The sequence below is a fragment of the Astyanax mexicanus genome, chromosome 11 (genome assembly GCF_023375975.1).
Source record: "Astyanax mexicanus isolate ESR-SI-001 chromosome 11, AstMex3_surface, whole genome shotgun sequence".
Taxonomy (NCBI): domain Eukaryota; kingdom Metazoa; phylum Chordata; class Actinopteri; order Characiformes; family Acestrorhamphidae; genus Astyanax; species Astyanax mexicanus.
Window position 1 is genome coordinate 49,789,257 of NC_064418.1, and position 17,307 is coordinate 49,806,563.

General features: G+C 36.6%; 1 protein-coding gene across 1 annotated transcript in view; it reads left to right on the forward strand.

Moving 5' to 3' along the window:
• The first annotated feature begins 4,196 nt into the window (after positions 1-4,196).
• The window catches only part of dnajc10 (DnaJ (Hsp40) homolog, subfamily C, member 10), a 29,029-nt gene continuing 15,918 nt past the window's right edge, over positions 4,197-17,307 (forward strand). The window contains exons 1-14 of the mRNA XM_022663916.2: positions 4,197-4,304; positions 5,333-5,642; positions 7,772-7,937; positions 8,487-8,537; positions 9,653-9,735; positions 10,461-10,592; positions 10,702-10,795; positions 12,084-12,161; positions 12,289-12,332; positions 12,603-12,734; positions 13,564-13,653; positions 13,795-13,905; positions 15,134-15,248; positions 16,512-16,639. Of these exons, the coding sequence (XP_022519637.2) occupies positions 5,424-5,642; positions 7,772-7,937; positions 8,487-8,537; positions 9,653-9,735; positions 10,461-10,592; positions 10,702-10,795; positions 12,084-12,161; positions 12,289-12,332; positions 12,603-12,734; positions 13,564-13,653; positions 13,795-13,905; positions 15,134-15,248; positions 16,512-16,639 (1,443 nt within the window). The 5' untranslated portion in view covers positions 4,197-4,304; positions 5,333-5,423. The remainder of the gene's footprint in view (positions 4,305-5,332; positions 5,643-7,771; positions 7,938-8,486; positions 8,538-9,652; positions 9,736-10,460; positions 10,593-10,701; positions 10,796-12,083; positions 12,162-12,288; positions 12,333-12,602; positions 12,735-13,563; positions 13,654-13,794; positions 13,906-15,133; positions 15,249-16,511; positions 16,640-17,307) is intronic.

Sequence of the window (17,307 nt, forward strand, 5' to 3'; positions counted from 1 at the left end):
AATGTGTAATTATTGTGATTATTGTGGATCCTAAACTGTATCTGTCTGAAAACTGCTGGTGCCCATTATTTTTTTCCCCAGAAAATTAAGTATTTCTATCAGACAATTATAGGAATTACACTTTTTGTTACACACATGCTTATTTAAACAGAGAGAAACTGACATAACTTCACACAAAACTCAAAAATCAAAGCTTGTGATGCTCATTTAAACTCCCTTATGGAAAGTAACAGGTGTGGGCAATATAAAAACCACACCTGAAACCAGAAAAAGGAGACGAGAAGTTTCTCAATCTTTGCAATTTGTGTCTGTGTGTGCAAGACTAAGCAATGAGAACAGAACAATGAGAAGAGAACTGTCTGAGAACCAAAATTAAGGACAAATACCAGCAATTTCAACTTTACAAGTCCATCTACACTTATCTTGACATTCCTTTTTCCACAGTGCGCAAAATAATCAAATTTATATCACTGAGGCTAATCCCCCTGGACATAGACAGAAGAGAAAAATTTATGAAAGGTTGCATTGCAAGATATTCCAGATGGTGGATAAGCAGCCCCAATCAAGTTCACAAAGAAATTCAAGCCGTCCTGCAGGCTCAGGGTGCATCAGTGTTGGCGTGACCTATCGGTCAACATTTAATACGCTATGGTAGGAGAGATATAAAAAAAGCTAAACTGCATTTTGACAAAAATGTACATGAGTAAGCCAAAATTCTTCTTGGAAAATAGGCAAGGCAAGGCAAGCACATCAGTCATTGAAAGTGCTTTACAAACTAGAAAATATAAAAAGAAGTCAAATAAAAAAACATGTAAAAGAATAACAATACAAATGCAAATACAAATAAAATAAGAGTAAAACATGAATGATTCAAATACGATTCAAAAAAGAGCAGTCAAATTAAAAACATGTAAAAGAACAACAATGAATTGGAAATAAAAATAAGAAAATAGATGAGACCGACAAGACCAAGATAGAGCTTTTTTGGTAAAACACATAATTCTACTGTTTACTGAAAACAGAATAAAGCCTATAAAGAAAGGAACACAGTACCAACAGTCAGATATGGTGGAGGTTTAAAGATGTTTTGAGGTTTGTTTTTTTTTTTGCCTCTGGAACTGGGTGCAATGAATCGTTAAATCTGAACATTACAAAAGCTAAGATTTTGGGTCTTAATGCTGGGCCAAGTGTCAGAAAGCTGAGTTTGAGTCGTAGGTCATGGGTCTTCCAGCATGACAATGACCCTAAACATACTTCAGAAAGCAACCAGAGATGGAGTTCTGAAGTGGAAGCAATAAGTCCAGATCTAAATCCCACCTAACATTGCTGTTGGGAGAAGAAATCCTTCAAATAGTGAGAGCTGGAGAATTCTAGGTGTAAGAAAGGTGTAAAAAGCTTGATGGTTATAGGAAACAATTGATTTCAGTTATTTTTTTCCAAAAGGGTGTGCAACCAAATATATTTTACATATTTAAAGATTTCATTCCATCGTTTTGTTATTCATTTTAACCAGTCTAATTATGTCTCTAGTATGAATGAATGCCATGTGAGCCGTTTTTTGGTGAAAAAAACGATTGCTCATAAATATTCATACATGCAAATATATCGCCTACGATTGGCTAACAGCACTGCAGCAGAGAATGCTGCCTTGATTACATTTCTTTCAGCTAAACTAACGTTTCTGAATTCTTACCTCCTATTTATCCTATTTAAACCTATAGTTACTTACACAAAATAGCTAACCTTAACTAGCTGTGTAAACAGAAGTTGTAAGCTCCGCCTGTGGGCGGTCCTGAGCCGAGGTGGGGGAGGCTATGAAATCACTGGTTGACATCAACCTTTTACATCTCTCTGATCAACTCGTATTTCTGAGGGTTCTCTTTTACTAGCTACTGCAGACAGCGGAGGCTAAGAAACAGTTTTAAATGCGGCATCATATATAACTTAGAGAGACCTATTGTATTTGACTTTGCCTGCTTTGTAATAATGAAATAATGTTTTTCTCTGATATTTTGTTTTGTTCCAATGCACACAAAGAAAATCTTGACGTGTATGTTTGGGTTTTTCTGTAGAAAACAGCTTTTCTTTGGTGCGAGAGCTCCAGATGTCTCACATCTGAGTGATAATCATCTGACGGTCTGCTCTAATCTAACGTGCTGAGTTTCCCAGAATCACCGCCACCCTGCAGCTCTCACGGATGCCCTGCTGGAGGAGGAAAATTAGCCGAGATTATCACTGCACATCACTCTCTATCACTCTGAATCACAACCTATCACTCTATTACTCTTTATCACTCCCTGTCACTCACTCTCTATCACTCTGTATCACTGCACATCACTTTCTATCACTCTGTATCACTGCACATCACTCTCTATCACTCTGTATCACTGCACATCACTCTCTATCACTCTGTATCACTCTATTACTCTTTATCACTCCCTGTCACTCACTCTCTATCACTCTGTATCACTGCACATCACTTTCTATCACTCTGTATCACTGCACATCACTCTCTATCACTCTGTATCACTGCACATCACTCTCTATCACTCTGTATCACTGCACATCACTCTCTATCACTCTATTACTCTTTATCACTCCCTGTCACTCACTCTCTATCACTCTGTATCACTGCACATCACTTTCTATCACTCTGTATCACTGCACATCACTCTCTATCACTCTGTATCACTGCACATCACTCTCTATCACTCTGTATCACTGCACATCACTTTCTATCACTCTGTATCACTGCACATCACTCTCTATCACTCTGTATCACTGCACATCACTTTCTATCACTCTGTATCACTGCACATCACTCTCTATCACTCTGTATCACTGCACATCACTCTCTATCACTCTGTATCACTGCACATCACTCTCTATCACTCTGTATCACTCTATTACTCTTTATCACTCCCTGTCACTCACTCTCTATCACTCCACATCACTTAATATTTATCACTGTGTAATACTTTATATCTCTCCAGATCACTATATATCACTATGTATCACTGTCACTGTATGTCACTCCATAATGTTGTTTATAAAGGAATATAAAATTGTTTTCTTGTGTAAATAAGTAAACAAATCCTTTACAGCAAAAAAAAAAAAATAATAATAATATATATATATATATATATATATATATATATATATATATATATAGTGGCGAACTGGCCTAAAGGACGACACTCTGGAGACTCTTGCATCTCTTTCTCCGTAGATTTATTCCTCTCAATCCACACAAAAAAAGTTAATCCATACAGCAACAACCTCGAACGACCAGAGAAAAAGGAACACTCCCCAGATTTCTCCCGCTCTCTCCATCCTCCCAGTTCCGAACCCCGCCCCTCCCTGTTCACCCTCTATCATGGTTGGCTGGCACCTGTTCTCTACATGGCGCCCCCCTTAACCCTGAAGATCCCAGTGGCGACGCCACAACATATATATATATATAAACAAATCCTTATATACATATATAATCCTTATATATATATATATATATATATATATATAATATATATATATATATATATATATATATATATATATATATATATATATATATATATATATATATATATATGAAATAGATTTTAGTTAAGTTTTTAGTCTATCGTTTATTTTTTATTTAATATTTTATATAATTGCTGTTTAAAAAAATATTATATAAGTAAACTATGTAAAATTATTTCGATAAAATAATACATTAAAAAAGTTTTTTTTTGGGAGGAAACGGACGTGGCGCTCGCTGGCCGTCAATACGTCACGAGGGGTCCTTAGAGGGTGCTGGATGTGACTGGAGCACAGAATCGCGCATACCCCCTGCCTGCCTGCACAGCTAATAACCACTGTACTAATTTAAAAGAACCCATCTTTATACAACATTTTACATAAAACGTCTTTTTTGCATGAATTAATTTTACGTGCTCATATTTATATTTATTACTACAGGTAGAACCTTTAATAGCTTTTAATTGTGTTATTTTATATTTAATATTTATTTAATCCAGTGTGTAACTAACTGGAATTTTGGAAATTCGAAACGCTGTTTTAGTAAGTGTAAGTGACTCATTAAATGTTACTAAAAATATATATTTTAAATTATTTTTATTTACTTTATTAGGCTATTAAAGTGATGTGGTGTGATTTTAAGTCAGGCGCACAGGGCAGCTAAATAGAGAGGTCCTTGGGGTGCAGAGTTTGGTGGGGTGCCCAGCGCGGTGTAGCACTGTACCGGTATTCAGCCTGCAGAGACCCGGACACAGCGTGCAGCAGATACACCGTGATATTTACAGGTAAATGTGTGTGTAATATTGTGTTGTGAATAATGTTGTGTCTAAGGTGTTGTGTTGTGTTGTGTAATGGTGTGTGTGTTTTGTGTGTAATGTGTAGTGTTGTATAATGCTGTTGTGTTGTGTGTTGTGTTTTGTGTGCAATGTGGGCAGCTAAATGTGTGTGTGTTAGCTGTAGTATACAGAGTTTATAACCTGAATAATTATAATTATAAAGGAATTAAACACCGGGTAAACAGAGGAGTTCAGTCCTAAAACATCACACTCCTGTTCTAGCTGAGCTCGTCTGGTTAAGGGTATAAATTAGATTAATGCAGTTTAAATTAAGCTAGTTTAGGCTAGCCCTGTTACTCCTTAAAGGGGAGGGGAAATGGGTGATGTATGGGTTTAGGGGTGGAGCAGACGGGAGAGCTGATTGGGTGAGAGGCAGAAATGACAGCAATAAGAGCGTTTTGTTTTACCAGTCCACCAGTCTTACACACTGCTTTTCTGTGATTTTATGCCACATCTAGCGCAAAAATGAATGAGTTCAGCTTTGTTTGATGACTTATAATAATCCATCTTCCTTTTGATTATATTCCAGATGTTTGCAATGAATTGAATGTAGTATTAAGAAATGCTGTTGCTGTTTGCATACATTATTCATAAATGTTCATTTAAGACTAGGACCTTTAGACCTAAAAAAAACAATAATATCTCCTAATATAATCTTACAAAAATAGCTAAATGCATGCGATGCAATATAACAAAGAGATTAACATTATAACGTTAAGCTATCAATATTTTTCTGATTATTTTCTGACTGAGTGGTGCTATTGATTATTGATAGTAAAAGTAAAGTGATATGTGGTGTGGGTGCAGAACACCTGACGTCCTGCTGTGGCCAGGATGGAGCTTATTAACCTGTAAAAAGCCTCCACCCTCTGTAAACACTGGCTGCGTATGCCAGCGTGTTACACGCTACACAGCAGATGGATGTAATCACACCTCTGGACGCTCTTCCAACCCTTTATTCTGCTCTGTATTTACAGAATTCCCGATTCAAGATGATCCCGGATCTCAGTAATTAGTCCTGCGTTAAAGAGCGACTCCTCCTTCAGATCTTCTGGACTTTCTGCAAAAATGAGGCTCCAGAAATCCAGCGTCTCCACCGTCCAGAACTGCCTGAAGCCCTGGAGGAAAACTCTGCTGTTCCTGTTTATCTTTACCTGGCTTGTGGTTTCCAGTCATTCAGATGAAGATTATTATAAGTTACTGGGAATTTCGAGAGACTCCAGCACACGGGAGATCCGGCAGGCCTTTAAGAAGCTGGCGCTGACCATGCACCCGGACAAGAACCCGGTCAGTACCATCTACTGTATCTACTGTATATACTGTATCTGCAGAGACAGCGGTTTGTTTAATGGTTAATATAAGGCCTGTCACAATAACAATTGTTTGTGCAGGATATTTTGTCCCAAAAATGATTGCGATAAACGATAATTTTAAATTTTATATATTTATTTATTCATTTTTTTATTTTATTTTTTTTTATTTCTTTCATTGTTTTTAGTTATTGTTTATTTATATTTTATTTAAATTCTCTTTTATGTGATTAGCTTTATTTATTCATCATCATTCATTTTATTAGTTTTATTACCTTAGATTTTATTTACATATGATTTTTGGATTCCTACTCTTAAATTCTATGCCTTATTTGTTTTATATATATTTTATAATATCTTATCTTATAAAATGTTTTATTTATTTATTTAATTCATAAAGAAAATGTCAATCCCTTCCCTATGTAATGGCTCGGCTGCATTGTAAATGAGGGCCACCCTTAATGTACTCCTAGTTTACATAAAGGTTGATTGATTGATTTTGTTGCCATTTTTAGACCACTAATCTGACACTAATAAAATAATAACGTAATTTTTGAACAAATGAATTACCATTTTAAACATAACTTTGAACAAGCGTAGGTTATATATAGTAGGTTCTTCAGTGTGTAATATATATATATATATATATATATACACACACATTGCAAAGTGTAAAGTCAGGGGGAACCGTGGGGTGTCCGCCCCACACCATGATGTGCAGCCCCGGTCTGTCCCAGCTGGCACATGTTGAACCGGCATGAGGCAACACAAACCTAAGAGACACTAAAGTTAAGCAACTAGAGCCAAACTAGTCAATTACTATGTTTCTTTAAGTCTGTTTTGGGTGTTGATAGAGGCCATTTTTTTCTAATAAAGCTTCAGCCACGCCCACAGTCACAATATATATAAGTGCATTTTGTAAGTGCAAACACAAGGGACGATACTATGATTATTAAAATGATTGAGGTTGTGCTTTTATTGAACGATAAATTGATAATGTAGTTATTGTGACAGGCTTAGTTAATATTAGTCTGATACCTGAGTCATCCTTCACTATAAAAAGGTCAATTTTGAGGCCAGATCCTCTTTTCCCAGTGAATTTCTGATTGATTTAAGCCTGGTCTGTAGACCTGTTACGATAACCATGTTTTTTTTGTACAATATTTTGTCCCATATCATAATTATGATAAGAAAAAATAGAAAAAAAAAATCATTTTAAGAACATTTTATGCCACTGTTTTAATGATAACATTAAATCTTTATCTTCTCAGATATTCTGTTTAAATAGGTGGGGAGAAAAGGAATGCTGCTATTTTTTTAAAGGGCAGTAGTAAATGTATACGTGGGTAAATTAAGGTGGGCTGTAAATGTACGAGTCTGCTCTTGTAATCATCTTGGTCCAGTATAATCTTGACTGATCTAAGATTGTATTTTCGTATTTGGGACGTTTTATTAAACACGTGGACAAAATTGTTGGTACGCCTCAATTAATGCTGCTTTGCTCTATTTGGCACAGGGTGTAGTGTCTTGAATCTGTGCAGGTTACAATAAAATCTCAAGACTATAAAGAGATTGTGGAGAAATGTGCTTCCCAGTGTCAGAAAGCTTGGTCTCAGTCGCAGGACATGGGTCATGCAACAGGACAATGACCCAAAACACAGCTAAAACACCTAGAGCTAAAACATGCAATCTGGAAAATACCTGCAGTTACAGGAATCGTTTTATTGCAGTGATTGCCTCAAAAGTTTGTGCAACAAAATATTAAATTCAGGGTACCATCGTTTCTATGCAGGTCTGTTTCATGAGTTTATAAAAAAAAAAAAATTGACGCATTATTGAAAAGGTATGTCTTATTTTCATTTGTTCCTTTTTTATAGCATTTTTATTTCTTAATACTTTTTTCAGATGCAACTTATTTCTGTGACCATTGTTGGTTTTTCTTTCTTTTTGGCTACCTGTGTAATTATTAATTTACACGCTTTCACCAGCTTTTTTTTACCAATAGCTGGATGTTTATAGACTAGGCCTGCTTTCAGATGTGCTGTGCACATCAGTACTTTAGCCATCAGCCTCAGTAACTCAGACTCGTGTTTTCTGTACGTTCAGAACGACGAGACGGCTCATGAGAAGTTCCTGAAGATCAACCGAGCGTACGAGGTGCTGAAGGACGAAGACCTGCGAAAGAAATACGACAAATACGGAGAGAAGGGGCTTCAGGATGAGCAGCACGGGGGCCGATACGAAAGCTGGAACTTCTACAGATATGATTTTGGTATGGTTTAATTTGTATTTATTATATCTTTAATTATACTGTCTTGAAGTCTTGAGACCCGGACTTTTGTTTGGTGTGCATCTGTTTGAGATTATGGGAACCTAACAAGTATAAAAAAAAACAATGTCCTCATATATGAATCATAGTTTATTTCAACATTTAACAATAATTTTAGCTCTCTAAAGAAAGGAATTAAACTTATTTCAAAATAAAATCTAATGAGTATTTTTACCTGGCCCACATTTACATCTCAACTGGCTGTGGAAACTTTTGTCTGGGATTCCCGCCAACTTGTTTTTTAATCAATTGAGTGTAATGTCGTCTTGTGACCACTAGGTGGTACCGACAGTGCCTCCATATCAGACCAGAGGGTCAGTGTTTAACCAAAAGAAGTATCAGGGTGCAGAGAAGCAGAAATGTAGTGTCCACATATGAGGACGCAGGGTCTCAGGACCCAGGATATACTAATAATAGGCAGAATGTGTTTGGCTCTGTAATGCTTTATAGTTTTTAAAACCTACTACCAATACATTGATTTGTGTTTTACAGGCATTTATGATGAAGATCCAGAGATTATTACTCTAGACAGAGGAGACTTTGGTAAGTAAAATTATTTAATAGGGCTGGGTGATCTGGCCCAGATATATTATATCATAATGATGATGTGCAATATCACAACATTTTGGCAAACAAATAAAATGCAGTATTAGACCTGAATTATATCCTTAAACACTTAAATATACATGATTTTAAAGTGTCTAAATCACATAAAATGTGTATTTGTCTCGTTAGCTGTATAGTGCAGTCATGCTTTATTGTCTGAGTTGCTGTGTGATGATGTCAGGGCCCTGAATTCATCACCACCAACTCCAGAGTCATTTTATCTGCAAAGACATTTTTACACAGACACAGTACTTACCTGGATCCTGTGGAAATGGCGGCGCGCGAGCCACCCGGGTCCTTAAGGTCTGGGTAGAGACCAAGGGGTGTCCTGGGGCAGGGGAGCCTGGGGGTACCTGTGAAAAAGAGAACAGAGAAAATAATACATTAACATTGTAAAATTATCATCAATACTTACCTGGACGTCCAAATGTTTACATGCATGTCACTCTGTTTGTAAATATGTTAATATTGTACATATACAATCATGTATAGTTGTCTTACCCACCTGCCCTCAAGTTAATTACTTGTTGGTTTAGCCGGGGATGGGCTAAAGGTATTTAAAGGCAGGCGGGTACACTATTGGGGGGCTGGTTGAGCGTGGCTGGTATGCCGACGGGAGTTTATTGTGCTGAGTATTAGCATTTGTGGTGGTAGCAGCCAATCCACCGTTAACTCCTACCAGTGTAGCGTGTAAATAGTTTGTATATATATTGTAAATTTAGTTTTGTTTTCATTTTTGTTTTTGGGTTCGGATGCTTAATTTGTCACAATAAACACTTCAAAAGGGATTCTTACCTGGTTCCAGGCTGTTTTTGCGTCTCTGCCTCACCTCTCTCCGGTAACCTCCTGACCACTCGTCCTCACACTCCCACATGCTGCTACTGTTGTTTTCTGGTGCAGTGGGCGGGGCTAAACTACTGCTGTTTAATTGGCTTGTTAACTTCTTCATTGGCTGGTTTATGGTTTATTCTGATGGACAATAGGAAAATACATGATGTCCAGTGTAATGTATGCTTTAAGAGTTAAAGCGTTTTCTCTTGTCTCTCGGACAGACGCTGCAGTGAACTCTGGTGAAGTTTGGTTTGTGAATTTCTACTTTCCCCGATGCTCGCACTGTCACGACCTGGCTCCTACGGTGAGATTGACTAAAACAGTGCTTTACACTTATCACACTTACTCCTGCTTCTGCTCATATACGCTGACGAAGTCGACCTAAAATCAGTTGACAATAAATAATCACTATATTTAATTTATTTGCAGTGTTATATATTAATAAATGCGATACAACAGAGCAGTGGTGGCTCACTGGAGTTTCAGGGCCTTCTGTTTGATATCCGGCTTTACTGAACAAAAATAGTCAATTCTAAAACCAATAAAAGCTGAAGTACTATAAAATTATAATACTGTACTACACACTGCACCTATTTCCGCACTTCCACACACATACTCCAGATATCTGCACATGTATATAGCATGTAATATGTATACATTCAGTTATATTTCCTATTATTCCTATTTATCTACAGAGCAATATCAAATGTCTACAGTAGTCTAAGTTATTGTTTAAGTTAATTCAATATTTCCTATTTTAATTTGCTTATTCTAAATATTGTTCTGCATACTATTGGTAACCTGCACCCACGTTTTTCACTCACCTGTACACCTGTACTCTGTAAATACAGGTGTATTTATGTACGTTACATAATCACATAAATAAAAAGCTTTATTTTGTCTCTTTCTCTATAAGCCTAATTAGGATTGGATTAGTTTATCAGTGGGACATCCTTTACACTTCACCTTAGTGATGATCAGTAAAACTGTAGACTGCAAATAACTCTGATTTTTCTTTTTATTACTCAGTGGCGAGAGTTTGCTAAAGAGATGGATGGAGTGATACGGATCAGCGCAGTGAACTGCGGAGATAACAACAGACTGTGTCGCAGTAAAGGAATCAGCAGCTACCCCAGCCTGTTCATCTTCAGAGCCGGGATGGTGAGAAAATCACACACCATCAAAAACAGCATAAAACATCCAAATCAGAATTAATCACCTGATAATAGTACTAATCAGTACATGTGCTGATTTGTCTCTCTGTCCTCAGAATCCAGAGAAATACTACGGGGAAAGATCTAAGCACAGTCTTACCAAGTTCGCCATGCAGTACGTGACCAGCAAAGTGACCGAACTGTGGCAAGGTACCTTAACATACTAAAATACAGTAAATACGGTAACTTAGTCTATTTATTCCAATATTCTGTAATTGTGTTTTCATTAGAAAGGGACCAAAAATTTTTGTTCAAAAATTAAATATATATTTTAAATCATCTACTATGGCCAGGTTAACTAAATCAATATAGGTGTTATTTAGCTAGACAGCATTTATGACTTGCTCTAGAACATGAAACTGTTCTTCTACCTCCATCGCCTCCAATAAAAGCATAAACCAATATTAGGAAAATAGACCGAAAAAGGAGTGAATCAGGAAAAGCCCCCAGACTGATGTCAACCTGTTAATTAAGATTCATGGCCACGCCCACCTTGATTTGCAACTGCCCACTGCAGGGATGTGGAGGGAGTGTTACAGTGCTGATAGCCAATCCAAGTTGAGACATTTGCATGTCATGAATATTAATAAGTAATAGCCGAAATCCTGTCGTTTAATAATAGGTCTGTGCTTCTTCAGTGTTGCAATGTTAATTATCATCATTCTGAACAGATTTCGCTCATTCAGACAGCCTGAAAATGTTTTTAAAAAGCTCAGTTTTACCACACTACTTACTGAATTAATGTGGGGTTTAAATCAGGCTCGGGCTCATATTGACAGTTTTTGGGGCGAGTTGAGCTTTTTTTTTTTTTTTAAATCTAAGTCCTAAATCTAAAACAGGAGCACAAAAACTGTCTCACAATACATTCATTCATACTAGAAGCCACCACAATATTAATGATAAAAACATGAAATCAGACCTTTAAAGCAGCATTATATGAGAATTAATAGTTTGTGCATAGACTGGCGTCATCTCGGCTAAGGTTATTTCTATTTTAAATGACTAAATGAATAGATTTTATGAGAGATGTCAGTTTATATATGTTTTGTTTAATTAGTCAGACATATTCATAAAGACTTGAGGTCTCTCCAAGCACTGTGGGCAATGTAAAAGTTAAAAACATTAAATCAGCAGTATGTAAAAATAGGTATGTCTTGCACGGTGTTGCTACTGTGACTACAAGCTGCTATTTTAAAGTAAAAATGCTGCATAATGAGGCTTTAATTAACCTAATTGTCTACATAATGTAATTTGCACATAATTCATTTTTTTTATTTTTTTTGCATTATAGACTGGTGCAATGTAGAATACGTTTATTTATATTTTGAAAGGAGTAGATTTTGCTAAGAGTAAATGGAAATTATACATTTTACCCTAAATATTTTTACCCTGTCTTTAGCTCTAAACTAATATATCTTGTTGATCTATTTTCTTTAAGGCAATGTTTTTACAGAGATCGACCAGGCTTTCTCTGAGCGAATTGGATGGCTCATAACCTTTTGTGCTGATACTGGAGGTGAGATTTTAACAGACGCATTTCCTGAGAAATGCAGAAAAGCATAGCAGCACATTCACAGCTGATAAACGAGAGAAGGTCAGTCCACTAATCTAATAAAATAAAACACTCTTGCTTTTCTCCTCAGATTGTTTGGAAGCTCAGACCAGGCAGAAGCTTGCTGGCATGTTGGTACGCATTTGTCTTTCTTAAAAATATCACACAGCCTTTATAATATGTGTAAAATGTCCAAATATATCAAGACGCCCATTTTAATACGTGAATTTTGCTGTTTTAATTTGTATAATTTGAATAATGTCCACATAAAAGCATTGGACAATATAATAGGTGCATCTGCACATGAGCCCAATGCAGTGTTTTTTTTATTTTTTTATTCTAGTACTGGCATTCCAATAAATTTACCCATATAGTGTGTGTTTGTGTGTGTGTATGTCTCTGCAGGATGGTGTGGTGAAGGTGGGGTGGATGGACTGCACTCTGCACGCTGAACTGTGTGAGAGTTTTGATGTGACGAGCAGCTCCTCCGCCCTGTTTCCCCCCGGCAGCTCCCTCGCCCAGGAGGGCAGCGTACTGGTACTAAAATCACTATTTTCATTATTTTAAAACTATAAATAAAACATATGGGAATACTTAATAAACAAACAAAAATTTAAACAAACCAGAATATATTTGCCTCGTTTAGATGATCAGTTTTGAACATCTCTGCTGGATTTTCTCAGTCAGTTTTATGAGGTAGAGTCACCTGGAATTCAGGCTTTCAGTTAACAGCTGTGCTGAACTCATCAAGAGTTAATCACTTGAATTTCTTGTCTCTTAATAAAGTGTTTGAGAGCATCAGTTAAAGTAAAGTAGTGAAGAGGTAGAGTTACAGGTATACAGTGAATAGTGAATATTTGAGTAATGTTCGAATCCAGGTTATGAGAAGCAACAACTACTCAAATAAATAAATAATAAAAAATACTTATACTTAATGCTTAAACATTATAATGATGAAAATGGCTCTCATTAGGGCCGCACTAAGAAAGAAAGAAAGCAAGAATTTCTACAACTACGTAAAAAATATATGTATATATCGACTTTTAAAAATGATGGTCATTCAGTCTGAAACATTTTAAGAACTTTAAAAGTGCAGTCGTTATGATGATAAAACTGGCACTCATCAGGACTGCCCCAGGAAAGGGCAGAGAGGGCAAGAGTTTCCTCTGTTGTACAAACTTCTCCCCAGATAAGATTTAGTTTAACACTGCTTTTAAGTTACTACATGATTCCTTATGTGTTTCTTCATAATCTGATAACTTTATTATTAATTTACTGTGTAAAAAATTAAATTAGAAGTTTTGTGCCAGACTGGTACTGTATATAGAATTTATATGTTGCTGTATAATCTCATTTAATCTCTCAGTTTCTGAAGACGCTGGATGCGAGGGAGATCTACGCTCAGGTGATGCAGGCCATGCCGGAGCTGGAGACCCTCTCTAAGCTGAGTTTTGAGGTAAGGGAGCTGAGAGTGAATATCTGTGTGAAACTGAAACACTCCTACACGTCTTCTGTGTGCTTCTGTGTTTACTCAGTGATGGATGTGTGACTCACTGCAGATTATTCAGCTGATTAATCTATTGATCTCTGCTTTCAGGAGAAGCTGGCTCGTCATCGCTGGCTGATCAGTTTCACCTTTGGAGAAAACGGCGCTTCCACCCACGAGTACAAGAAGCTCAGCGCCCTTCTCAAACACTCCCACATACAGGTCTGTGCTTTCCCACTTAAACATGTAGAGAGGTTTAAAGGCTTACATTAGGGATATGATATTGTTAAATTCAATTTTAATACTAAAATGTTTAGGTTTAATAAACTACTGTTAATTTTTTTTTTTTTTTTTTTTTTTTTAAGAAAACCCCGATTTTTCCCTTCGTTATTTTTGCCTTATTATGCTCTTCAAGTCCAGTCAATAACCGGAAATGGTGTAAAATCCAGTCTACAGAATTTTACAATAAACCGCCTTGACCAAATGAACTAAAAACTCCAAAAAAGTAATTTTAGTATTGTAAGAAAATTGTATATTGTGATCAGATGTTGTTTAAAACAGAGGATTTTGGTGATTTTTACCAAACAATTCATTGTTTAACAGCTTACAGCTTTAGAAATGGATGTTAAAAATGAAAAAGAAAGTATTAGTCTGTAGTAAAGCTGTAGTGCTGGAACAGATGGTGTGAAAACTGCTACAGGAAGACGTCTGGCTGACCCACATGGAAACAGCAGCTTTAACCTTTAGCTCTTTAGATTAACATGGTTAAGGACTGAGTCTCAGTTTCAGCAGAGAAGAGAATTAAAATTAGAATTAGAGTTAATCTGACAGGAGAAGAAGAACTGCAGTAATACAATTATTGATAAGATGAGGAAATAATAAACTGGTGTATATAACTCTAAATTGGCTTCTATTCTAAGAATTATGGCTATGCAGTCTATTATAATTATCGATATAATCAAAACTATTGAATTAGACTTATTGAAGTTACTGTTTCATCACTTCACATGGTGGCGCTATAATCAAATGAATAGGGTTAATAAACCTGTGGTGAAAAATATTGATTGTTAAATTCTGTAAAACTGAAACACCAGTCCATAAATCCTGGTATTTGATCATTTAGGAGTATTTTATCTTCTCCATATACTTAAATAAAAATATCCGTCAAAGTGAGATGATTATTTTTACATACGTTTCAAAGAATAGATATTAAAAGCTGTGTAAAATACTCTAATAATAAGCTGAGTTAATATTTAAAGGTGGTGAACTGTAACGTACGTTTTTCTTCTGCTTCAAGTGTTTCTCTGGTATTCCACACAACCAGAACTTCCTCTTTTAGCTAGTGTGTGTGTGTGCTTCTCTCGTAATTCTCTGTAATGTGTTATATTGTGTGTGTATGTGTGTGTGTGTGTGTGTGTGTGTGTGTGTGTGTGTGTGTGTGTGTGTGCAGGTAGGGAAGGTGGACTGTGTATCAGAAGCAGAGCTCTGTGCTTCTCTCTACATCCAGAAGTCCTGTGTTGCCGTTTTTAAAGGCCTCGGCGTTCACGACTTTGAGATCCATCACGGTGGGCACTAGATTTTGAGATATTTAGTTTTTTCCGTTGTACAGGACTGTGCAAAAGTTTTAGAAACCAAAGCAAATTACACTAATCCATTTATCTCAGCCGTACGAGTGTTTTTATCTGAAAAAAGCACCGCATATGATTTAAACAGATGCAAATAAACATAAATACAGTAAAACGTAAGAAGGAATAGTTCTCATTTTTAACTATAAATATGTTTTATATCCTGTGAGCCGAGCTAAAGAATAAAGTGTAGAGATTCAGATTTCTCCTGGATGCTCCTCCTCAGTCAGCATGTGTTTATTATTATGTTCAGTTCCATCAGCAGCTCACCTGATTTACCACATTTACCAATTGATCAATTTACCAAACCAGGTGTTGATTAATATGATGAGAACTAGAAATAATAACTCTTATTATTTAAACTTTATTAGATGAGGAGGAGAGATTAGGAGATGTTTGTTTTAAGGAAAACTTTTTGCTTTTTGTAGAATTTCTGTTTGTATTTATTGTAATGCTGAGTTAATGTGTTTTACTGAGATAATAAACACTTACTGCACAGATATGAAGCTTTTTCTTTACTAAAATTCCCACAGGTGCCTAAAACTTTTGCACAATACTGTATATATTAATATATATAGATTAATCGCATCACCAGGTTTGGTCCAAACCTTCGCCTAGTCGTGAATAAGCAATAAATATTTTTTTGTGATTTAATATGTTGCATTTTTTAAGCAGTTGACACCAGTTATATACTAAATATAATTTCATTTAGCCACTTTAACACTTTTTTTTTTTTTTTTTTTTACTTTTAAAAGCTTAGTCTTTATGGAACAACAAATGTGTGATTTATCACAGGTTTATTTTATGATTAATTTGATTAATTTTGTGTATAGTTTGACACCACTAATATCACCAGATTTCACCAAAAATCAAGGACTTAATATGATATTGTAAAAACTTTTTTGGGTATACACAATTGGAGTGAAACCTGGTAGATATGTAATGGAAAATGATGAAAAGCGCTGATTTTGCTTTTTATCAAGCAGCAAAACAAAGCTGTTACATATTTCTCACAGTCACCGGCTCTAAGTAGCAGTGTTATGGTATTTCCTCCTGCACTCTTTAAACTCTTATTCATATGCCATTCCATACTTAGTACAAATAACATGTGCTTTACAGAATTTATACTTTCATTTTTAGAGTTTCAGTCATTTTGACTACAGCTGTTGTTTTATAGCAGGTATTGTTGTTTTGTCTCCTCAGGTAAAGAAGCTCTGTATAACATTGTGGCCTTCGCTAAGGAGAGCGTGAGTGCCCACGTGACGACCCTGCGGCCGGAGAATTTCCCCCGGGACGGGAAGGAGCCCTGGCTGGTGGATTTCTTCGCTCCTGTGAGTTTAATTCTGCAGTTTTCTGCTGCTGCTTTCAAAGCAGAAGAGCTAAAAAAGCTGATATATACTGACTGTTTATGTAATGAATTAGTATATAGAGACAGGCTGGCTTGTCTGACTCGCTGACTCGCTGGCTGGCTGACTGACTCACAAACTTACTGACTTCTTGACTGGTTTACGTAGTCATTGACTTGCTGGCTGACTGACTTACTGACTTGCTTCTTGGCTGGCTAACTCACTTTCTGGCTGGTTAACTCACTTGTTGACTTGCTGACTTGCTGACTTGCCAGCTGACTCCCTTACTGACTTCCCGGCTGGCTGACTTAGTAACTGACTTGACGGCTGGCTGACTCAGTTACTGACTTCCTAGCTGACACACCTACTGACTTGCTGGTTCACTCACTTACTGACTTGCTGGCTGACTCACATACTGACTTGCTTCTTGACTGGTTGACGTAGTCGCTGACCTGCTGGCTGACTCATTTACTGGCTTGCTGCTTGACTGACTGACTTACTGACTTGCTTCTTGGCCGGCTAACTCATTTGTTGACTTACTGACTTGCTGACTTGTTGGCTGACTCACTTGCTGACTTGCCGGCTGGCTGACACACCTACCGACTTGCTGGTTCACTCACTTACTGACTTGCTGGCTGACTCACATACTGACT